The sequence below is a fragment of the Xyrauchen texanus genome, chromosome 2 (genome assembly GCF_025860055.1).
Source record: "Xyrauchen texanus isolate HMW12.3.18 chromosome 2, RBS_HiC_50CHRs, whole genome shotgun sequence".
In the NCBI taxonomy this organism is placed as follows: Eukaryota; Metazoa; Chordata; class Actinopteri; order Cypriniformes; family Catostomidae; genus Xyrauchen; species Xyrauchen texanus.
The window spans coordinates 53,893,716-53,919,425 of NC_068277.1; the positions used below are offsets into that span (position 1 = coordinate 53,893,716).

The 25,710-nt window shown below is 37.9% G+C and overlaps 1 protein-coding gene and 1 pseudogene across 1 annotated transcript; one reads left to right on the forward strand and one right to left on the reverse strand.

The window, feature by feature from the left end:
* The first annotated feature begins 2,683 nt into the window (after positions 1 to 2,683).
* LOC127662903 (polyadenylate-binding protein-interacting protein 2B-like) lies at positions 2,684 to 13,584 on the forward strand (annotated as a pseudogene).
* Positions 13,585 to 14,057: 473 nt separating this feature from the next.
* Positions 14,058 to 22,804, reverse strand: nagk (N-acetylglucosamine kinase). Its single transcript, XM_052148564.1, has 10 exons — positions 22,761 to 22,804; positions 22,479 to 22,563; positions 22,301 to 22,399; positions 22,069 to 22,210; positions 21,519 to 21,629; positions 19,443 to 19,555; positions 19,259 to 19,346; positions 19,073 to 19,170; positions 18,899 to 18,977; positions 14,058 to 18,481 (listed from the first exon to the last, which is right to left on the reverse strand). The coding sequence occupies exons 1-10, from the start codon at positions 22,787 to 22,789 to the stop codon at positions 18,288 to 18,290; spliced, it is 1,038 nt and encodes a 345-aa protein (XP_052004524.1). The 5' UTR covers positions 22,790 to 22,804; the 3' UTR covers positions 14,058 to 18,287.
* Between the last annotated feature and the right edge of the window lie 2,906 nt (positions 22,805 to 25,710).

A 25,710-nucleotide genomic window follows, 5' to 3' on the forward strand; every position in this document is an offset into this window, starting at 1 on the left:
AAAGAATTCATCTTAATTCACTTTAAAATATTCACAGCTTTTGTAAGTGTAGAAAGAAGGTTAGGGATGTGAAAGGTTCTAGTTTGTAAATTTGAATGCAATGAAATATATTTCTATTAGGACATACTGTGATCTATGAGACCCAGAATGTGGCCTTCCTCACACCACCAGCTGTGATGTCAACATTCAAGACTTCTTCTAGAAGCAGGTTTTTCAAATGCTGTTCAAAATATCAGGGATGCTGTCATGTGCATTGTTCTTTATTTTCTAGGGTACCACTGTGAGACCTCTGCTTACATGGACATGATTGCATTTTGTTTTCCTCTTGTAGAGAACACTTTATTTGATGTTGTTTTCTTAGTTTAGACACTGCTCGCAGTTTGGGAGAGGTGAAAGGTACAGTTCTGTATTTGGAAGGGCACTAATGCCTCTCTGCAACAATGTCTGCCTTGTATGTCCATTGCATGTTTTTGCAACAGTAGACATAAAATTGTGTAATTAAGCACTCATTCTCTCTTAAAGGGGCATTTAGTAGTTTTATAGCATTAGCATTGCTCTTCTTCATGTACTGTAAGTACCAACGTAACAGTGGTGTTAGATGATGTACTGCCATCTATCAATGTGGATCAGCATTATCATCTCTGCTGCCCCCATCAGCTTTGGAATATCATTTGCACCTGGAAAATGTCAGAGTTTGAAGTTATGTATTACTCTTATAATATAATTGCTTTGCATTTGCATATTTCATGTTCATTTAAAATACAGATAAATCGAAGATACTTAATATGTGGTTAAATATTGGTGGCTTTAAATATTATTTATGCAAACAATTTGGAGGAATGATGGATTAAGGTATACATTTTTCTTTTGCTATTCTTTTATAAAATGCGAGAGGAATGGAAGTATACATGAAAAAGTATGCATGAATTAATTTGCTTCTGGAATAGACATAATGTGTTAACAAATGGTAATTCATACTTTTGTTACCCTGTATTCACATTATAATGGACAGCCTTTTGGTTTTAGATGGCATCTCTAACCCTATGTTTACAAAAAATTGTGAGGTGCCATTTCATAGATGTCCAGGACGCTTCTGATTTCAACTGTAGGTGCTTTTCATATGTAATTCCAGACAAAGGACAAAAGGTGCCATTGTAAAATCTTGTCGTATTCCACATTTCTAATCTACAAATGATCTAATTCAAACCTGATTGTAAATTCTTGGTGGTAATTGCCCTTTTTCTCTCAAAATTTTACAGTTGTAGCCACCATTCTACATAGACCCAGAAGAATAGAATCACACATTAGTGATCACAATAACATCTCTTAACCACACAGATATAATGAAAAGTTGAGCAGTTTAAATAGTTAAGATGTCAGAGCACTGTGACCATTTTCAAAATAAAACGCCTAAGTTGTTTAAGCAAAGAAATAAAAGACCAACATTAAAGGTGGGGTATGTGATTTTCTTTTTTGACCATTTTTTCAAAATAACTTGAAATCCTATTCCTAACCCACTTACTGGCTGTAAATTAGAAGCACTGAAATGAAAATTAAGCAATTTAATCATCTGTGGAACGGGCAGGACTCGAAAAACTCCAGCCAATCATTTTCAAGACCATCTAGAATCATTGGACAGAAAATGTGTCAATCAAACGGTCGTACCATGCCCCCCTCCCCCCACCACCCTGGCGCGCGTGTCCCGTTCGTGCGCATACTCAAAGCTCGTGACCCAGTAACAGGAAGCGATTGTATTTATGTATGGAGAATAGAGCTTTTATAGTGCTAGTGGTGTTGTTCCACATTTCTATGAATCCTGTTTTGAATAGAAGACCGCTGTACAGACGCCAGGGCTGGCGATGTTCTTTTTTTTTACAGTTATGAGAAAATCAGCTCTACACCTTTCAAGAGTGGTATGCGACCCCTCCTCCTGCTGTGTCAACAATTTGCTCTGAAAAATTGTCTGACAGGTGAATGCACTGTTTGACTAGTGAGTCTAGAACACTGCTAGAACACTGCGCATCTGAGTTTTCGCTCGTGCATGATTGCGCGTCCATGTTTTTCGAATGGGTGGAGTCAGGGCCAGCGTTGGAGGAGAGAAGGTAGGACCTTAGAGTTGTGTATTTTCAAAATCTGCCGGCCGTTTTGCAAATCACATACCCCACCTTTAACTGGTTTATTAAATGACAATAGCTTTATTACAAGAGAACAACATTTCTAACTTATATCAATATTAAATTAGAGATCTGGAACGATTTCACCATGACATCATCTGACCAGCTTCAATATGGGACAAATCGCGTCCCGTATTGTTTCGATATGGGACGCATCATTTTACAAAGTACGGGATGAACCTGTATTTTAAGGGATGGCTGGCATTTAAAATATGATTTGTCCTCTTTATTGTTAGTAATCAGATTTAATACAACCTTTTAATCCGGGGCACAAGCTGGATAATCGTTTAAGAGCTAATGATTAATCATTGCAATAATCGCCGTATAGTCGAATAATCGTTAGATTAATAGTTAAACTGTCAGAGCACAGTGTAGCTTGAAGCATTTACATTTTTCCATTGATCATGGTATGAATAATAGGGGGTTGTACTTGCTTGTTTTCATTATGGGGGTGTAACCTCCCCCTCCCATCCCCCCCCTGGAATCTACGCCCCTGCATGCAAATGGAAAAAACAAGCACAAGTACAGTTCAATAAAACTATGAATATGTTCCCAAAATCTTCCATGCACATTTTCGTAAATATTACAAGAGATTCAACAATAAAATGTTGTTGAATATGCATGTAATAGAGAGAGAGAGAGCGAGAGAGAGAGACCGACCGACCAGGGAGGAGGGCTGATCCCACATGACCATCTTGCTCGTAATGTGTTTCTCTAATGGCATTCAGCCATCACTTCGTAGCTAAACTACCGTGCACATTAAGGATTAATCATTCAGCACAGGGATAACTCAAGCTTTCCACGAGATCCGACGGACATTCTAAGAGCCAGCGATGCCAGGTACGATGTTTAATAGTTTCGGTGTGTCTGTGGCCTGCACTGCCTTCGTGTTGTTGGTGTGTGTGTTTGCACGCTTTGAATTCACCGCGGTGTCTCGTTGTCTCTGTCATTCACTCGATAGGACCGTTTTACAGTCAAAAAAGCGGCGAAGACAGCAAATATGGCCTTTGTTGTGTTTTACGTGTACATAACATTGCATTTCTCAACCCGACCTTTCTCTTTGTATAATACCCTTATTATTTGCTTTGTCCCATGCAGAAATGTCACGAAGCTATATTCACGTGTGCTTGTCCTCTTCATAAGAAGCCATTCCTCTTTTCTCGATGTAATACTGCAAAAATGTATTTACATAATTGTCTTGAGACAAGGTCGTGCTGGAAACGTAACCCAGTTAATCCTCCTTCGTGCTTATGTTCGGACATGTCCTCTCTCTGCATTCGTGTTTAAACTCGATTGTTTTGTGTCATTTGGAATTCAAGTTGACAGATTTGTTTACCAAATGAAATCCTTGTTTCAAATTACTTTCCAGTTCGTTTGGTTGCCTGAAATAGACACCATGAAAGGTTAACTGTATGCTTGGTCTGTTGTTGCCATCTTTTTTTGGCAGTGTTGTCTTTATAAACACACATGCAGTGACGTAGTCAAATGGCTTCGTGTTGTTTCATCTGCAGACAGTCCAACATGCCGCAGAGTCATGTAACTTGTTTAACCACTGCCAATGCTATTTGGTTCTAACAACGACCAGTTTTAAGACTTTAAAGTCTTTTTTTTAATTTGTTCTGGTCTTGACCTGGCTTGCTTCTTATCTTGAAAGTATGAGGAATCTTGAATCTGTGACTTCAGAGAGCTCTGCAGCTATTTTCTTGGATGGGTTCACAAAAATACCTTGCTAAATGTTTTCAGACTTCTTAAACGGTCTGCTAAGATGTTATATTGTTGACCTAATTTCTTTTTTGGATATTTAATAGGTGCTATTAAAAGCCATAAAATCAGTCCATAGTTGTACAGTGTTGTTTAAGTGAACGGATGTTTATGACCATGGACTTCGATGCAAGGACTTTCTGATATGCTTTGGACTATAGGCCTTGTCCCATATTTTAAAAAGAGGGCAGACAGACTTTTGAAAGAGAATGCAAATATCAGATAAGAGTTAGATTTTTACAGCAGTTTGGCAACTTCAAAGTGAAGGAACATGAACTAGTTAATATGACCTTAAATACTCCGTGGTTGAATTATATGTAGTCTGTGTGTGGATGGGCCTATGTTTGTATGTATTTGTTAAAAAACATGGCTGCCAAGAGGATGGGCATTCTTCCACTTAGCCCTGGTTCCTTTAGGATGTAATTCCTTGTCTTTGGCTTTTGGCTTGTTCACTGGGGTTTATAAGGCACTATTTGTTGTAAAGTTGCTTTGGGTCTATGTATATACTGTATGTATTGTGAAAATTGAAAAGCACTACACAATTGAATTGAAATTGAAATCTGACGCCATGTTTACCACTCACCACCCTTCCAAGCCAAATGTCACCTTCGTACCACTCTGGGGCAGAGCATAGCATTAGCAAGCGATTTATGTTGTACATCTCATTTGATGGCCAAAAGTTTATCTGTCCATTGCAAAGGCTTTTCATGTTGTATTAAAGCTCTAGTAAGTGTTCTTACTGTACCATCTCCTTCCTCTCTCTTTCTTGAGCTTCTCAGAGTTATTTTAAACAGAATGGTTTGAAGTGTAGGGTCATATCAGATCATTTTCATAGGACAGGCTAGCCTGTGCAGTTCTGTGCTGACCAGCGATCAGATCTTCACATTCTGTTTACGGGGTTTATGTTTTGTCACACTGGTCATGACCCTGATCTAACTTTTAAGCTTTTACATTAAAAATAGTCTGGTTGTCGCTCTGAGCCTACACTTTTATCTGATGTTGGTCTGTCAATACAAAATCACTCTCCCCACTACTAGTGTCCATCTACTTTAAAATATACACGCATTTTGGTTAATGGACACTTCATAAATAAACAGACTTAAAGCTGTGTCCAAAATTATGAACTGTACAATATGCTCTTACATTACACACTATGCACTCAGCCATGTAGTGTATGAATTTTTCAAAGTGTATTATCCTCCCAAATGGAACGCTTAAAGTTTCAATACTACACTGAAGCATTCAGCGTTTAACAGCTGACAGAAGTGACATTTCAAATGCATGCCATGTTTTGCTGCTAGCTTTAGCGTGTTAGCCAACCTCAGGTAAACACTTGTATCTCAAACAACTTGCATATTCACACATTGTTGGGTGATGGTAAAGCATTCAACTTACATTTGTAAGGTGCTATCTTCACCGAAGTTTCGCTACTTGCTACATTCTCCATTATTAACAATTTTGTCAGAACATCAATGCAGCCATGTAACTCCACCCCTTCCGCTAGTTATGGCAAGTGTCAAACATTCCACAAGTTCATCATCCAGGTACTCGTAGTACACTTTTTATGTATTTTCAGTGTTAACACTACTCTGACTACTTGCACTTCAAACATTACATAGAATAGTGCAGACGTATGCAATTTGTTATGCACCATTAAGGCCTGGGTATACTTAGATTTTTGCATTCTGGATTGGATTGCGCCTGGTCGACTGCGTTGCCTTTCAAAGTATACTCTTTTGACCGCTTGTGATACAGCTGAAATTGCGTGCTTGGCAGAAAACCCCTACTATTACATTTATGCCTCAAGTTAAGATGTTTTTTTTAAAAAAATGGACTACTGCTTGGACAAGTAAGATGTCTTTCATATTTGCTTGTTCAATAACTGTTTGACTGTTCTTCACAGGCGTCACACCTGTTAGGTGTGAGTTTGATCCGCCTCAGACCTGTCAGCAGCTAATTTTTTATCATCACTGACCTAATTTTCTCCAGCAATGTCACTGCCATTAAGCTTTTAGTCTCTCACTCATACATAAACTTACACCCTACATAATTTTAAAATTTTTAGACCATCTTTCTGTAAGTGTACAGGTCCAACTGAATAAAAAGGACATAAAGTGAGAAGTTAAAATTCAATAACTTACATTTTGCAGAAGTGCTGAAAGGGTGTTAAGGTTTTAGGATATTTTTTAAGGATTCTGTTGTCCTGGTACATTAAGAGCCTTGTTCTCTCTAGTGCAGGGTTATTTGACCTTTTTCAGGCCAGTGACCCCTTGGGAGGCAGAGAGATGGAGCAGTTTCATATTGTATAAAATTGAGTGTTGCGTTTTATTCCAATAATAACATGTGCATGCACTGTGCCATATGAGTGTATGTACATACTTTGTTTAAATTGCAAAGCCATTAAAATAATCAAATAATTTATAGCAGGGTCTGCAACCTTTTTGACATAATGTGCCATTTTTAAATTTCCTTGTTAATCACTGTAACATACCCCCTCCAAAAAAGATTGACAGACAGACCCACCCCATGCTGCATAAAATTACTTTTATAAGGTTACTGATAGAGGTCGACCAATATGTTTTTTCAGGTCCGACATGATTATTGGTAATCAAGGAGACGATAACTGATGTTTGGGGCTGATATACACAGATCAGCCACAACATTAAAACTATCCACCTACCCACATCTTATAATAGCATTCAAAAGTCTCACTTAAAAGGCAGAAATAAACATCAATATTATGATTAGGGGTGCACCGATTGTAATTGGCCAATTTTCTTCTTAAATCCGTGATCGGCCAATTGTGCCTAGATTTAGGGCCGATCTTTTTTGCAGCATGCAGGGAATAACATACACTGTTCCTCTAATGAACGAGCGCTTGCTCAGCCCTTGAAGCTTTTGGAGGGTGAGCTGTTGGCAATTCTAAGCCTTCAGGAATTTTCAGACATGATGTAATTCACATGAATATATCATTTTGTTTTTAAAAATCTGTAACAATTACACGTTTATGAATATTAAGTTGCCCATTTTCTAGAGTCATTACGGTAGTTAGTCTGACTCACCCTGCACTATGAGCAGAAAAAGGATAAACGCTGCTAATGGGTTTAAAAACAAATTAAACAAGAAATAAACATGCAAATGCAAATCTGAGTACACGTGATGTAACGCAAGTCATGACAAGCAGACCTTAGCCATCATGAGCGCTTTTAGCTTTACTCTCTTTAACATGAGCGTGCTCTGTGTCAATCAAACATGCGCACTTTCCCGGTGGTCTCAATATCTTGTTATCAGTCACTCATCCCTAGAGCTAGATTTTCGATACTGATACTGGTTCCTAAATGATTTATTATGAGGGCTTGTTTAAGAACCCATCAATGAACACCTGCATCAGATATATATATATATTTTTTAGAAACAAGCTAGGGGTACATAGTACACAATACTACAGATATATTTTACAATAATGCCAAGACATTATATTCATTACATAGTGCAATGGTTTTCAATGATTTGGAGTTGTTGGAGGTACAAAGAGTATTTAAATAATATATTAAAAAAAATTCTCATACAGAATGGGCACATTCCCAAAAAAGGTGAGGGGCAGGGACACGAGGGAGAGATAACTTATTATTGTACTAACTATTATTGTACTAGGTGAATAAATATTGATTTTATATTAGATGTATTTTTGCAGTGATGTTAAATGTTAATGACGGCGATGTGAATGTCACTCAGTTTGGCATAAGGTCTACATTACAAACTAATTTTAACAGCACAGACCTACTCAATGTAAATATAATGAAGTGAAAATAATCTAATCGTTAAAAAGCACATTTCCAAATAAGCACATTCCATTATTAAAGACTAGAAAGATTAAATGCATTCTTACCGGATTTAGTGCATCTTGAATTGAATTTTTTTGTCTGATCTGGCTGCTTCGAGTAGGGCCTTCTCATTCATTATGACTGTAGAACTCCTGGCAGGTGTAGGTGTTCACTTTCACCAGGAGTTCACTTTTGATGAGGTCCACAGATGCTAAGTTTCTTGTCTCTGTCCACGCAGCGGTCATCAGGAATGCTCAAAGCCAAAGATATCAGAGTTGTCATGTTTGGGGCACTGAAATGCTTTAGCAGAGCTGTTCGTGAAACTTCGGTGGCATACCCTGCACTCTCCTTTTTTAGGGTCACCTGTAACTGGTTTTAACCATGTATATATTTTCTCCAATTCTTTATTATACGAACAAAGACACTTTTTCTTCTCGGGAGCTCCGGATAGACCCATTTTTCTGTTGCAGTTTTTTTTCCAGTGTTTTCCCGCTCTGGCAAGAAAAAAAGGCTGCGCTGCGCATGTTCAGTGTTTTCTTATTAACTTTTTTTTTTTATAGTGATTTTGTAATTAAAGGACGATGAAATAAGATTATGCCAAAATAATAATAAAGATAACAAATTATACAGACAAAATTGAAATGCGGGACACTGCTTATGACTTGGACAGGTGGTCACCCTACCATACGACCTGCGTCAGACATGCTTGTGTAGCGTCTCGGGTGTGTTGCGTCATAAAATTTAAATGTTTAGGTCACTGTGTCAAGTTAAATATAGTTTAATACTCAATCTTTAAACACATATTGAGATCCCTTAGTTCGCATTTGAACCCTTAGTAACGCATATCTGTGTTGTGTTGCTCACACAGCTGAAATTTCACTTACTGCCCTCTGCAAGCATGCGATTAAATGCGTTAATTATTTTAACACATAATTTTTGTAAAATAAATTGCGCGTTATTAACGCTTTAACTTCGACAGCCGATATATATATATATATATATATATATATATATACACAATTTCATCAGAAACCTCGGGGCTGAGGGTTTAGTGAATATTCTTGCTTTAGTGATTTTGCATTGAAAAATAATAATGTATTTAAAAAAAAAATTTAACTTCAAATACATTTCTAAATTCAAATTGCACTCCAGAAACAAAAAAGCTAATAAATAAATAATAAAGTGATATTATATATATATATATATATATATATATATATATATATATATATATATATATTATGTTCTTAACCACCTTTACATTTACCATCAGGCAAGAATTCGTCTAATCATGCAGGTGGAAAATTACTAATACAAATTAAGACATTATGGTGATGATTATAATCACTGAAATATAAATCATGGTCCGAGGGGAATGTGTTTTTGAATTATTTTGTATATTTTGTATTATTTTACAGGCTGCAGAGTTGCGTTCACAATAAACTGCTCTGTGGAAATAAAGTGAACTGAACTCAAAGCACCTCCTGAGCTGAGATATCTGAGGTCATATGCAGCACTCATAAAAAAAAGAAATTGGAAGGCAGAAACAAAGTGTGAGATCTTTAGATGTGTGTGTGTTCCACGAGACTGCACGCCTCCGTATCAGCGCCTCATATGTGCCCATATATGGCTTTTCTGCCATCTGTAATTAATATAATAAAGAGTGTTTCTTCAAACGTGTGTCTGTGTCTACAGGCAAATTATTTGTTATATTAATTTGATAATAATAATAGTCTAATAATAATAATAATAGGGTTAGGACATGGTCAAATGCATCAGCTATTGGTCACTCTGACCATCATTGATCCCGAGATCATCGTCTGTTTGCTCAACCCGAATGTGCATTTCTCTCTATAAATTAACTAAATGTTCAGACAGTCTCTTGCTGGTTTTTCCGACACATTCAGAATCATTACTGCTGCGGCTCGCTTCATGCGTGCGCTTGTAAAAATGATATTTTAAAGGCTCATTATTATGGTTTAGTATTTCTCTGTAATGTAGAACAGTGTTAGCAATTTTGCTGATAACATTCTTTCTCAGTCCTGGAACTCAAACCATTTTCTGATAATAGTGTTTTGCCTAAACACAGCCAAACACCAGCACTTTTAGATTTGGGCACATCTAGCATGCTACATGCTTATCACTGACGTTGACGAGATTAACCCCTTAGGTATCAAAATTTGGTACCGAACGACAAGACATTTTTCCATACTCGATTGTTTAGAGGCAATTCTGTCAGTGCCTAAAATGTATCAAACTCGATACCCAGCCCTACTCATCCCAGTGCTATTCTGTGAGGATCCCAATTAAAATCAGATTAATGTTGGTCACAATACCACTAATAACAGATATAACTGTTTAACCTAATAACGGCACCACGACTTCATGCATTTGCTTAATAATTACTGATTTTTGTTACAGCAAAACCCCAAAGACCGTTAACAAATCATAGATATTAATGTTTCTCACTAGAACCCTTTTAGAGCTTGTAATGGATATATTTGTATTTTTAAGTTTCTCTGCTGTGTCACAATGACCTTTTGATATTGGCAACAGAACAATTAATAACGGTTTTCAATACAAATAAATGTTAGCAATTCACAACTAATGTAATTTGGGTAATGCTTAATAAAAAAGGTTTAATTTCTTTAACATTATTTAATGTATTAGGTATAATGAACAAACAATGAACAATATATTTTTACAGCATTTATTAATCATAATGTTAGTAAATAAAAATACAGTTGTTCATTGTTAGTTCATGTTGGTTCACAGTGCATTAACTAATACAACTTTTGATTTAAAAAATGAATTAGTATATGTTGTAACTAACATTAAGTTCATTAGATCATGTTAACAACAGTAATGTTAACAAATGAAACCTTTTTGTAAAGTGTTACCGTAATTTTACTGTGTGGGGCATAAGCATATAACTGCAGCATATATCTTGCAATAGTGTGGCAAAAGTATTTTTTTATTTTAAGAATTTTTTTTGTTTGTTGTGGTAATCAATATTATGCCATAAATACTGTTGAAACTCAATTTGTTTTGAACCCGGAATATTTGTTTCAGCTTTAAAAACAGCTGCTTACCTCACTCCTTTCAGCAGCCTTACTCTAGTCTCCGCTCAGTTTCTATTCCATACCTGTGCACCATTATCCAAATGATTTTCCATTCCTTGTGTTTATTTAATAATATTGAATATGTATATTAGCAACAATGGGCAGTATAGGGGACCATATCGATATTGAACTATTTTATTTTTTTATCAACACTGGTCTGATTTAGCCAATATTGGATGCAGATAATATCATTTCCAATTTGTATTCACAGTTTTTTTGTATTGAACATTTTTCTGTTTTTCACCAGATTTCAAAAGTACTCAACTGATCTAAATCTTTTTGTATTGTACATTGCTTTGAAACTTTCCGTAATTTGCAGAATGTTCAATTCCAGATTGGAGCTTTAGTTTGACTGTGTTTCATAAAACAAAAAAGTATCATATCGATTATTTTTATCAGCCATAACAAAAAGTTATTTAACTATATTGATATTGGGCCAAGTTTTGTCTTTGGTGCATCCCTAATATTTATGTACATCTTTTTCAGAGCCAGCAGAAATGAGCGGACCTGACCTAGCAAAGATGCCAGGGGGTGCGGCTCCAGGGAATGAGCAAAAGAACCCAGTAGCGAATGGGCATTCAGAGAATGATTCCAACACCTTTGCAGAGTACATGTGGATGGAGAACGAGGAGGAGTACAACCGGCAGGTCTGTACAAACACCCAATAACACCATAAAAACAAACACACAAACTCTGATGTTGATCAAGTTGGGTTTCATATTTTGGCTAAGGTGTGTGTTAGTATGAGATCATAATGCTCATAGTTTAAAGGCTTGCACTCTGTGACTGAGGCATATTGAATTGAGGATTGTAAGGCTTGACATGTTTAAATCACCCTCCTCCTAACAAATAAACGGTTAACTCTCATACCTTACTGCCAATCCTCTTTATCTTCCAGGTGGAGGAGGAATTGCTTGAGCAGGATTTTTTGGAGCGCTGTTTCCAAGAGATGTTGGATGAGGAGGATCAGGATTGGTTTATTCCGAGAGAGACCTCCCCTCAGTGGGACAGATACAGCAGCAGCTCAACGGACTTTCTGTCAGTGATGGAAATGCAGAGGAAATCTTGGTAAACTTGAAATCCTCATGTAGATTCAGCGTATAGAATAATAATATAAACTAAAATTAATTAAAGACTCCATGAAATCCAAATGAATTTTAGTTCACGTTTGTAAGCTTTAAGGCCATCTATATGCTAGTGCTATCTTCTATCTTCATCGTCAACTAAAGCTGGCGTCACACTAGCCGACTCCAAACAAGTCTGATTTGGCAGAGGGTGTTACACTTACCGACTGTTTTGCGGAGATCTCGCAGTCTTCTATCGGAGGTACGTCACACTTGCTGATTCAGAATGGTGGAGGGGTGACAGACTTAACGACACTCCCCTACTCTTTCTCTCTGATTCACTGTCATGTCGTGCTTACCGAAATAATGACAGGAGAACCACATGAGCAAACAATTGTAACCGAGTTTCATGGAGTAACTTCACCTTTTGAAATTGTATTTATCCCCTCAAGGCTTGCTGTAGTATGCGTATGTCCATATGCATCTTTCAGGGAGTAAAGGATTTATGTTCTACAAAAACAGACAGTTCTGCCTACGCTTCCTGATTTTATGTCATTTTAGTGTTTGAGAACACCAGAAAAACACTTGGTGACAGAATCACTATGGATTACAGTCAGCGTTTGTGATGATATGCGGAATGAAATGTTCAGATCAGAGAAAGACGTCTTGTCAGTTCTTTAGTAAAAGAAGCAGCGCATTGGTCACTTGACAAGACCACAGAGTCCATGACAGAACGATTTTTTTCTGTCATGTTTAATGTGCTTTTCCAGTTCTCAGAGCCATTAACTCAGCCGGGCGTCCCCACAGTCAAGGGATTAAGGACCTCCTCCTGGCAGATGCTAATGCGCAATCCGCATCTCACTTACTGGTTACGACTGAAAAACGTTGAAAAAATCGGCTAGTGTGATGCCGGCTAACTTGAGTAAACGTGTGTTCAATGTCTTGACATTTAAACCTGGCAAAATAAAACAAATGTTAGTCATTACATGATGTCAAATAGCTTACATTTGATGTCCTCTCTGTTTCTCCCCAGCGGAAGAGCATCTTGAACCCTGAGGCCAAGGAGTTTGTGCCAGGGGTGAAATACTAGGGATTGTCCTCGCTCTCTGGAGATGTCCTTTCTCGCACACGAATACATTGATCATATTCTCAGAGACTGTTGTGGTCATTTTTAGAATGGTCATATAAATGCACTCTTTCACACGCGCGCACACTTTTGAAAGGGCAGGAATCCAGAGGCGGTTGACTTTTTTTGGCGGGAGGGGGTAAGGTTGTTTAAGCTTTATATTTCTGTTATATATATATATATATATATATATAAAAACCAAGGGTATTCTGTTCATACAAGGCCTCTAGGAGGTGCTGTGATAAGCTAATATCATACTCATTACAAAGCTGTTTTATTTTTCTCTACCTTTACTGAAAAGGGCTGTTCTTGTCTGCTTTTATTGTTTCACATTTTGTGCCTGACCAGGTCTTTGCTTTCTCTCCCCTTTTATTTTTTCTTTCTTTTGTTATTGATCTTTTGTAGAGGGAGGTTTTGATGTATCTATGTTCACACTCCTTAGTTTCAAGGGTGTGGCCATAAGTTATTGGGGTGTGGCTGGCTGTGGGGGGGGGGGGCTCTTGGTATAGGTTGGATACTAACTAAAGGATGTTTAGGAATTCATATGAATTCAATTTTTGATTTGGAATTGAAATGGTTACACGCAGGAGTGAATTTCATTTAAAAAATGGAATTAAAAAAGGCAAATAAAGATGTTTAAAAAAAGTTGGTGCCCAATTTGACTGCCTCTTGTGTTTGACACCAAGTAAAATTGACTTAATCTTAGTTTCAATTATTCAAAGTTATTATAATTTAACGTAACATGCAGTGTTCATTTGTACAGTTATTTGTTTTAGTCATAGTTTATTTTCATATTTAGTTAATATTTTTCATAATTTCATTAATTTTGGTCAACGAAAATATCTTAGTTAATGATAATGTGCCAACATGTCAAACTGTAACAGACCAAACTTTAATCAAATATTCAAAAATATATATATTTTTTTAAATAAAAAATAATTTAAACGTATTAAACATAAAAGGTAGGCTACATCCAAAATACTGTACATCTCTCCTTGTGAAAACCAGAGCCACTAAAATAATAGCATAAAATGAATACACGGAAGTATTAGCTACACTTTATAAGTTAGCCTACTGTATTCTGAATTATTCATACTTAAAGAGATTTATACATTTTCTGTGTTTTGCCAGTTTAGGATATTGCATTGCGTTGAGTGTTTTTTTTTTTTTTAATGGAAACCGCATATTCACAATGCGAGTTACGCATATTATGACTAGAGCGTAATTTAGTTCAAAGTTCACCGGTTCATTCGCTTCATTGTCTGTGCAAATGCAAGTTGTAAATTGCATATACTGTACACTAATGAGCCAAAACACTGACCACTCACAGGTGAAGTGAATAATGTTGATCATCTCCTAAAAAAGGCCACATGGCAAGGTCTGTGTAGATTCGATGGCAAGCAAACAATCAGTTCTCGTAGTCAACGTGTTGAATGCAGGAGAAATGGACAGGAGTAAAGACCTGAGTGACTTTGACGAGGACTAAATTGTTATCGCCAGACGATTGGATCAGAGCATCTCTGAAATGGCAAGGCTTTTGGGGTGCTCCCAGTCAGCAGTGGTGAGTACCTACCGACAGGGGTCCGAGGAGGAACAAACCACAAACCGGCGACAGGGTGTTGGGCGCCCAAGCCTCATTGATATGCGAGGGCAATGAAGGATATCCCATTTGGTCTGAACTGACAGAAGGTCTACTGTGGCACAAGTCACAGAAAATTTGAATGATGGTTACTGGAGGAATGTCACAACACAGTGTAACAAACCATTCTGCATATGGGGCTGCATAGCCGCAGACCAGTCAGTGCCCATGATGACCCCTGTCCACCGCCGAATGCGGCTATGATGGGCATGCGAGTGTTGGAACTGGACCTTGGGGCAGCAGTCGAAGAAGGTCGCCTGGTCAGATGAGTACTATTTTCTTTTACATCACAAAGATGGCTGTGTACGTGTGTGCCATTTCCCTGGGGAAGTGATGGCACCAGGATGCACTGTGAGAAGATGAGAAGCCGGTGGAGGGAGTGTAATGTTCTGCTGGAAAACCCTGGGTCCGGCCATTCATGTGGATGTCAATTTGAACCTACCTAAACATCGTTGATACAGCCCTTCTTGGCAATGGTATTCCCTGATGGCAGTGGCCTCTTTCAGCAGGATAATGCGCCCTGCCACACTGCACATTGTTCAGATATGGTTTGAGGAAGATGTTGAAGAGTTCAAGGTGTTGTCCTGACCTCCAAATTCCTCACATCTCAATCCGATTGGGCATCTGTGGGATGTGCTGGACCAAAAAGTCCCATCCACGGCAGCTCAACCTCTCAATTTACAGACTTGAAGGATCTGCTGCTAATGTCTTGGTGCTAGATACCACAGGACACCTTCAGGGGTCTTGTAGCATCAGCATATTAGGCAGGTGGTCATAATGTTTTGGCTCGTCAGTGTATGTTGTGTTTATAGTGATTAATCTCATGTATAAATAGTCTGAGTGAATTAACCCGTTTTCAAGCAGTTAATTTATTTTCATTGCTCAGTGCACTCATCTCACGCAGCCCAAGCAGGGAATTCCTCAACATACTGGATTATTAGATTAGACTAATCCATATCTAATATCTTATTCTATAAACAATTGCCAAAGATACAATACTCAATACAAACACAATACCTCTTGCCATGTCACAATTCTCTAAAAATAATCTCTATTATCAGAGAAGTTGCTGAACTTTCTCTGCGTGCCTCATTTCTCTGACAGAAAAATAGTAGGCATACCACAGTGTACTGGGATTTTCTTTATCAGAAATTTGAGATCTTCATATTTGTATCAAATATGAGATAAAACTAGTATCAAAAGATCTTTTCTGTTTGTAACAAAGATTCATGCACCTGTACACTAAACTGCTGCTTGTTCTTTTAACTGGCTGAACTTGAAATGTCTGAAAATGGATCAACATGTCATCTTATCAAGGGAAATTGCTGTACATCATAACACAGTCTCATTATAAGACCTAATTCTCAGTAAATACTGCATGTCAAAAGGTTACACAAGTACACAATAGCTCAAATGCTGCTCCCTATCCAATCAGTATCTTTTGAGTTTGTTTATCTTCTAATGAATTCATTCATAATAATCACAGAGTTCTGTTCTACCCTGCGGCACTTGCCCATCTTTATTTTACAGGCACTAAATGAATGAAAAGAAAAACTGAATAGTAACTGAAGCATGAATCATGGATCTTCTTCACCAACATTAATTACTATTAGTTCAATGTGTGATCTTAAAATGTCCAGCTTGTCTTAAATATTTGGAAATAAAATACCTCAACTTAAATACTTAAAAGTAGAGATAACCTAAATAGCTAGTACTAGTTAGAACTAGTACAGTGAATGCTAGCATGCAGAAAAGGTTACACTTTACAAACATGGTTTCATTTCATCTGTCAACAGGCTTATAGGTTTGAAATTCACAATAGCAAAGATTGAAGATTTATAGGTACAAGCTATTTTGTGTCACAACCAATAAACTTTACTAACAGTGCTAATCTAAGAAACTAGAGGACTGCTGGATGTAAACATGCTGTTTTGTTTCAACACTCTCAAGGCAGCATACAGCTGCAGTCAGTGATTTGCCAAGGGCCAAGCTTCTTGTTTACAGAAAAAGACAGTGAAGGACTTATTCTTGCAGATATGTGGTTAAACAAACAGCCTGAAAGCATTAAATCATGAATGATTGTGGACTCCAGATATTAGCTTAACCCTCCTATTGCGTTCAAAATTTGCATACACCTTTTCGCATTCGCGGGTCAATTTTGACCCGGTGGAATTCAAGCTTATAAATCATTCATAACCGGATGGTTTTCATCTAAAACCATATTGTAAGTCATGAATAAGTTATCAACCGTTCATACATTTAAAAAGATTGATATTTTTTGGCATGTTAACTGACAAATATAAAAGTTATTCATTTATATGCCATTTAAAACATTTTTCAACACATTTCAAAATATATATTTTTTATAACATTTCTGTGAAATTGTAGCTAAATATAATATAATATACAATTTATATAACATCTAAGTAATTTGAATGGATTTACTATTAATATTCCTATAACTGCTCAAAACAACTTGGTTTCCTCTTTCAAGCCCTATTTAGATGCATGTGTGCATGAAATCTTGCCACACCCCCTTTAGACAGTATTACCTTAGGTTTAGTTTATTTGTTATGTTTGTTACATCCGTCATGTCTGTTTTGTACAGCAATGTGTGTGCATATTTGTAAACAAGATGCAGTCCCAGTGAAAGAGTATGGGGAAGAGGGTAAATGAAGTGTTTATAAGGAAAAAATCCAAATCATAGATGTACACAAAAATCTACATAATATCACATGTAAAGCCACAAATGATGCCTGGGTCACAATTGACCTGTGAAAGCAAAAGATGTAAAAACAAATCAGGAAAAAAAAAAGAAAATGTGTATTTATGTGTATCTTGACAGTCACAAAGTTTGGTTCCCGTACTAAAAATTACGTGGTATCATCTACCTCTCCTGGGTCAAAAATGACCTGAACACAATAGGAGGGTTAAAGGGATCATTCACAAAAAAATTTAATATTCTGTCATGATTTACTCTCATGTTGTTCCAAATCCATATGACTTTCTTTCTTACATGGAACACAAAAGGAGATGTTAGGCAGAATGTTAGCCTCAGTCTGTCTAACATTTCCTTTTTACAGAGGAAAAGACGACGAATGGGAAAATCTCTCCACTGAATAATTTTGGTTGAGCTAATATTTATATTTATGAATGTAGTCTGTTTTTACTTCAACCAAAAGACTGAGGCCTGTCCACACAGAAACTATGACATTTCAGTGTTAAACCAAATAAGAACATATTTGAATAATTTTAAAAATTATATTTATCAAAACTTGTGATATGCTAAGATACAAAACCATTCCATGATAATATCAAAAATTTCATGATTGCCATGCTTTAAAAGTGTTGAAATTCCTTTTTAATACATTTAATTTCATATAATTGCTTTTAATGCTTTGTTTACATGCTTTTTGATTAATAAGATTTGATGTGCAATTTGAGAAACAGCACACCCAAGTGGACAGTTTGTAAAAGAACGTCCCTATCAGCTTAAAAACAGGATATTCCCACTTTGGTCCCATTATCAACAAAAGATTGTAGTGGCAAATCTGATCTTAGACTGGTTTCACCCCAGTCATTGATTGCTGAAACTATGGCTGAAAAACACATTGGCATTGGCAGAGTAGTCCAGAGGGAGAGTGACACCTGCATTCAGTGCCCCCAGTTTAGCGCCACCCACAGCAGAGGACTGGAGTAGTGTGTACAGGCTGTACTTACGGAAGTGGCTGTAACCATTAGCTTGAGCCTGTGAGATGACCTGAGTGAAACCTGCAGCACAGAAAGACCACATCCACATCACAAACTATAGTTATTCTTATTCTGTAGGGTTAGGGTTAGATATGTTCCTGATAAATTAGTAATGTTTTTGCGGCTACGCAAGATGACCAGGCATCAAAACAATAGTAATTTAGTAACATACATAAACCATGATGATGAGAAATTGCTCATATACAAACAGATCAGTAACCATATTGGCATAAACATTATAATTATAATTATATATATATATATATATATATATATAATTATATATATATATATATATATATATATATATTTTTTTTACTGGTGTCAGGCTGTTTAGGCCAGTATTGGAAGCAGCCAAAATTTATATATTTCCCTAATTTGAAAAGGTTTGGGTGTGAAATTAATTATCAGATGTGACTTTATAATGACGTTACGCACCAGACATCATCAGCTCCCAGCTGCGCCATACAGAACCAACACACAGAATAGGCAATCCAAGCTCACCAGAAAAAAGATCCTGGATGAAAAAAAGAGTTGACAATAAGAACATAATAATAAAATGGGAATAAGAGCCAGAAAGCAAGAGTATTTCAGTGAGTGTGATTTTTGTACCTGGTGTACTTTGGGCAAGACAGCTACAATGTGCTGTGCAAGGGCTCTTCCAGCCTCAGTAAACACATGTTGGCACAGCGCATCACCACCACTGGCACCTGACACATACAAACAACACACACAGTCACAATGTGTGGCATAATGTACATTTAACCTCAATGCATCCATAAGCAATCAGCAGAATACCTTCAGCCAATTTCCTACAGAACCCGGCGAAGTGAGATTTCTGAAAGTTTCTGTACAAATGAGGAAGCATCCCCATCAAATCAGACACCTGGGGATAAACACATTGAGAATAATATAAATCAAGTAAAAAATAAAGCACAAGATTAAATTGATACAATAAATAAACCGAAAAGTATGTCACAACCTGGAAATATTCTTCCATTGCTTTTTTGACATAGGTGACATCACAAGGGGGTGTGATGAGGTTATCTCTGGCATCAAAAACGGTTTTAACAGCTAAGTGAGAGATCCAATATGCTAGAAGAAAAAGACAGTCAGGAAAAAAAATACTTAGGCCTCTTTTACACCTGGTATTAATGAGCACCTATTTTGGTTTTTTCAAATATTACCTTTCATGTTGCGTGTTATATAGCTGTTTGTGAATGTAAAAAAAAAAAAGTCTGCAAAGTGCACGACAAATGGAGTTATTGACTTCCAAAAGAAAGAACCGATTCTGAACACCTGAAACGAGTCGTTAGTAATTCCAGACTTACTTCCTGTACAAACCTATGTAATTTGGTAACAAAAACCCCACATCTGGTCTTCATTGGCTGCTTGTGAACAGCTTTGACCCACTCTCAAACACTACACTAAGTGGTAGACCAAACACAACAGACTGGGACATCTGACCAATCAGAGCAGGGTAGGCTCTCTGAAAGTTACTTGGTTTAATCCATGTCTTCTTATGCAATCCACCCAGTTTTAGGTAGGAACAGACCAAAATGTAACTTTTTTTATTATAAATCTTGAGAGCAGTTTCCTTAGCAATCATGATTTCAAGCTCGATTACACTTTCTCTGTGTAAGCGTCAAGGGCTAGAGGTCTGCATGGGCCTTAAAATGAAACCTGAACCCGACCCATACCCAAGACTGTGTGGCCCAACCCTACCTGGCCTGACTGATACCGTCGGATTTTAATCCCGAACAAGAGCCGAAAACGCTCACTGTCTTTATAATTTCTTCTCCTAGCAAGTGCTGTTGCAAGTAATGTTAGCATCGTAGCCAACGTTCTTAACAGTATAGTAACAATAAACACACAGTTTTAGAAAAGAAAAAACACTGCCTTGCCGTTTATAAAGCGCTGAAACTTATGGTGCAAGACAATCTGGAATAATATCAAACTATGTAACAGTCCCCTTTATGCAGCCTGAATTTCAGAACGTTGAATCTTGGTGACATCTGTGCTAAAAACAACACAGGTGTCTCGACATGCATTTTCTAAAAGTTATTTTTAATTTGACATGGTGTATAAAAATGTACAATTTCTCTGAGAGATGCTGAAAAAAACAGCGAGACGCGGTAAAACAATCAAAGACTTTCGTCCAGTATGTGGTTAAATAGTAAAAAAAAAAAAAAACACTGGGAAAACAGAGCAGATGCACGCAAAAACACGTTCGGAGTAAACGGCCCTTAACTCGTCCGAGTGGGAGCGCATGCGCGAAACATGTTTGGTAGGCCTGTCTATTTTTTCATTAATTACAAATCCAAATCACAAGTCCTACTTCAAAAACTGACCCAAACCCAGTCCGGCTCAGGTTGCCGACCTCAATCAAGGGCAATGGATTAAACCACTGGAGTCTTATGGATTACTTTTATGCTGCTTTTATGTGTCTTTTGGGCTTCAAAGTTTTGGTCACATTCACTTGCATTTTATGGACCTAAAGAGCCGAGATATTCTTCTAAAAATCTTTGTGTTCTGTAGAAGAAAGAAAGTCACACACATCTGAGATGGCATGAGCGCGCGTAAATAATGAGAGGATTTTTATTTTTGGGTGAACTAACCCTTTAACACGAGTCTCCGGTGATGACTTGTTATCTGTTTTCGAGGGGAATTTCTAATTTCTTACTGTATCAGACTGTGTCACTGAAGAGGAATAGTGAAAAGGTTCTGTAATGTCTAATGTATTTGTGTGAGCTTTTACAAATTTCTCGATCGGGTGGTTGTTTTCTTTAAGAGTCATACCGAGCCAGCAGAGTTTGAAACCCTTGTTTGGCCCAGTGATTACTAGTTATACGAGTTGCCCTTCCTTCAGTGTAGTCCATTGGAGGTGCATCAGGGCACATACGTGTGCATACGTGTTTGTGACCCTCGCGGAGACTCTGCACAACAAGCATTTCTAAGATAAGATAAGATTTTTCTAAGATAAGACTGAAACATAGAGAGTGGTGTGTTCACATTCACAATGCCATAAAGTCATTAGGTTTCTTTCTGGCAGGGTTACCTGAACCCTCATCTCCCATCATGTGACCCCAACCCCCGCAGCCAACCTGTGTGCCATCCGGATTCACCAGTTTACAGTTCGAACCAGTGCCTGATATCACCACTATACCTCCTATAGAGAGAGAGAACAGAGAGAAAATACGTCAAGTATTCTTCAATGAGCGCGTTTACATGCACATTCTTAGACCAATTATATTTAATAAGCCAAAAACATGTGTGGTCATGTAAATGCATAAAACGTCTTTGCTTAATCAGTGTAAGGTTATTAACGGCATGAGAATAAACGGATCTACACGGGTGGGTTTTTGCCCTTTACGCAAATTTCACATTGCATGTAAACACCTTTACCAGCTTTCTTACTGGCTTTTCCAATGTGTGCATGCCTCTTCAACTAGAATAACAAGATTATTTCAAATATTCTGTAAACACAAGTTTCTTGCTTTGTCAGATATTTTAAATAAGCAGATTTTTAGGAGTTATAAGAATATTGGCGTGCATGTAAACTGGCTCAATGATGTTAGATTTCCTCCTCCATTACTTTTAAACAATACCATGATCACTGGCAGTTGCCACAGCACCAATGGCATCAGTGGTAATAAAATAACTTTGGCTCAGTTTGGGATATCTCTCCTTCATATCATCAATCAACTTCTGAATAGCAGCCTTCTGCTCTCCACCACTCAAAGACATGCCCTGTACACACAGTAAACAATGTCAAAGCATATGCAACTACTACATTAATGTTAAATGTAATGTGTACAATGGACAGATGTATCACCTCACCAATGAAAAAACTGGTGTGTCCAGGTCCAGTCCTGCCTCAACTTTAGCCCTCTGGACCATATCATGGATACCATTGATACAGTTATCAACGCCAACCAACTACAATGAAACAGAAATGAATCAGAGACTGAAGGCAACTTGTTCACATCCACACTAACTGAAAGGATGCTCATCTCACCCAGTGGTTAGTACATGGTCCATCTGTCTCAGCAAGGATGTGTCCATCAGCAGAAAGCAAAACTGCTTTGGAGTGTGTTCCGCCACTGTCAATCAAAGTCAAGTAATGTCTCACAGTTCATTTGTCTTCAGGCGCTCGACTTTGTTTCATTTGAAACAAGCATAAATAGTCTGACACGTTGCTTTTCCAATAAAAGTGTTTTTGAAGTCAAAGCCATTAAAATAGATCAAATTCGTGTCAACAAAAATGTGTTTTTGATTCGTTTTTTTGTCAGAAACTTACCCCTCCACTCCACCGTATATAGCGCTCATCTCTTCTCTACCGCCGCTTCCTCTTTACTCACATGACTCCTCAAAATCAGGTGGTTAGTGTGAGAGGCTGTTCACGACAAACGTGTTTGTCCCCGCTGTTTTCCTATGTAAAATTGAGCTAGACGGACGTCTTTGACCGTCGCTCCGCGCTCGTGCTGGAGCGCCACGTTTTTAGAACTCCGTGTCAGGTCAGAAAAGCTTCAACTGTTAAAGCTCGTCGAGACTCATGCGTTCTTGTTCTATTTTAGCGCAAGGATGTGCTCGGTGTGAACGACCCCTAACTCAAGCGAACTAGCAGACGGACTTTGAGATCTGTAATATTTTTATTACGAAAGTCAACATAAAATCTCGATTCACACCCATTTTATAATCAGATTATTTTTATGAGAAGAACGTGTTATACAATGTTCCCTTGTTTATGTTATCCAGATTTTAGCCGGTACATTGTTAAATATGTTTATTAACGCTAACGGTTAAAATATTGATTAATACAAAATAAAGAGAAATACAGCAAGCAGCAATTAACGAACGGGGTTCAAGCTCTTAAGGTCATTTAAGTGCATATGCAACCGATAAGTATTAACTAGATAGAGAGATGTATGGATGAATGGCATGTTTTAGCACTTAGCATGATGTTGTTAACATTACCATATTTTAGATTTCTTAACTAGCATTGCTAACACATTTTGGCACTTAGATACTTGGTTGCGAAGGTAACCCTCTCTGGTTGTTAGGCAGTTACCAGGATGATACTCAAAGGCTCCTTGCTAGCCTGAGTAAAATGACCCAACACAGAAATCTGTGTTCTGGTGCAGCGATACAGTGCATCCTGAAATTATTCCCAGCACTTCACTTTTTCCACATTTTGTTATGTTACAGCCTTATTCCAAAATGGATTAAATTATTTTCCTCAATTCTACAAACAATATCCCATAATGACAACGTGAAAGATGTTTGTTTGAAATCTTTGAAAATGTATTACAAATAAAAAAAATGAAATCACATGTACATAAGTATTCACAGCCTTTGCTCAATACTTTGTTGAAGCACCATTGGTACCAATTACAGCCTCAAGTCTTTTTGTGTATGATACTACAAGCTTGGCACACCTATTTTTGGGCAGTTTCTCCCATTCTTCTTTGCAGGACCTCTCAAGCTCCATCTGGTTGGATTGGGAGCATCGGTGCACAGCCATTTTCGGATCTCTCCAGAGATGTTCAATCGGGTTCAAGTCAGGGCTCTGGCTGGGCCACTCAAGGACATTCACAGAGTTGTCCCGTAGCCGCTACTTTGTTATCTTGGCTGTGTGCTTGGGGTTGTTGTCCTGTTGGAAGATGAACCTTCACCCCAGTCTGAGGTCCAGAGTGCTCTGGAGCAGGTTTTCATCAAGGATGTCTCTATACATTGCTGCATTCATCTTTCCCTCGATCCAGACTAGACTCCTAGTTCCTGCTGCTGAAAAACATCCCCACAGCATGATGCTGCCACCACCATGCTTCACTGTAGGGATGGTATTGGGATGGTGGAGTGCTGCAGAGATGGTTGTTCTTCTGGAAGGTTCTCCTCTCTCCACAGAGAAACGCTCTGTCAGAGTGACCATCTGGTTCTTGGTCACCTCCCTGACTAAGGCCCTTCTCCCTCGATTGCTCAGTTTGGCCAGGCGGCCAGCTCTAGGAAGAGTCCTGGTGGTTCCAAACTTCTATTTACAGAGGATGGAGGCCACTGTGCTTATTGGGAACTTCAATGTTGCAGAAATTTTTCTGTACCCTTCCCCAGATCTGTGCCTCGCTACAACCCAATCTCAGAGGTCTACAGACAATTCCTTGGACTTCATGGCTTGGTTTGTGCTCTGACATGCACTGTTAACTGTGGGACCTTATATTGACAGGTGTGTGCCTTTCCAAATCATGTCCAAAATTTTCAATTTTGAGTGTCATGGCAAAGGCTCTGAATACTTATGTACATTTGATTTTTGATTTGAAGATTTCAAACAAACTTCTTTCACATTGTCATTAAGGGGTATTGTTTATAGAATTTTGAGGAAAATAATGAATTGAAAGCATTTTGGAATAAGGCTGTAACATAACAAAATGTGGAAATAGTGAAGTGCTGTGAATACTTTCTGGATGCACTGTATGTGTTTTGCTACTTGGTTGCTAGGGTAACCCCTTCTGGTTACTAGGCAGTTACCAGGGTGATACTCAAAAGGCTCCTTACTAGCCTGAGTCAAATGAGCCAACCCAGAAGTCTCTACAATGTTCTGGTGCAGAGAAATGTGTTTTGTACTTGATTGCTAGGGTGAGCTCATTTGGTTACTAAGCCATTGCCAGGGTTATACTTACAAGGCTACTTGCTATCCTGAATCAAACAAACCAACACTGAAGTCTGTATAGCATTCTGATCGAATGATATCCCTCTCAGCCATTTTGAATGGAAGTCAATGGGGCTGGTTGCTAGGGTGCTCTAAATGGTTTCTAGGGCGTGGCTTCATACAGATGTGTACACTACAGTCTTTAATGACAAAGGACAACTGGCTCTAACAAGGACAGAAAGAGATGTGGAAGGCCAGATGAACAACTAAACAAGAGGATAAGTACATCAGAGTCTCTAGTTTGAGAAAAAGATGCCTCATATGTCATAGCTTCATTGAATTCTACCCGCTCAACGGTTTTGTGTACAACAGTAAAGAGAAGACTCAGGGGTGCAGGCCTTATGGGAAGAATTGCAAAAAAAAGCCACTTTTGAAACAGAAAAACAAAAAGAAAAGGTTAGATTGTGTAAAGAAACACAGACATTGAACAACAGATAATTGAGCTTTTGTGGGATCAGCTAGACTGTGAGGTGCAAGAGAAGTGCCAGACAAGACAGCCACATCTATGGCAAGTGCTGCAGGAAGAATGGGGTGAAATGTCATCTTAGTA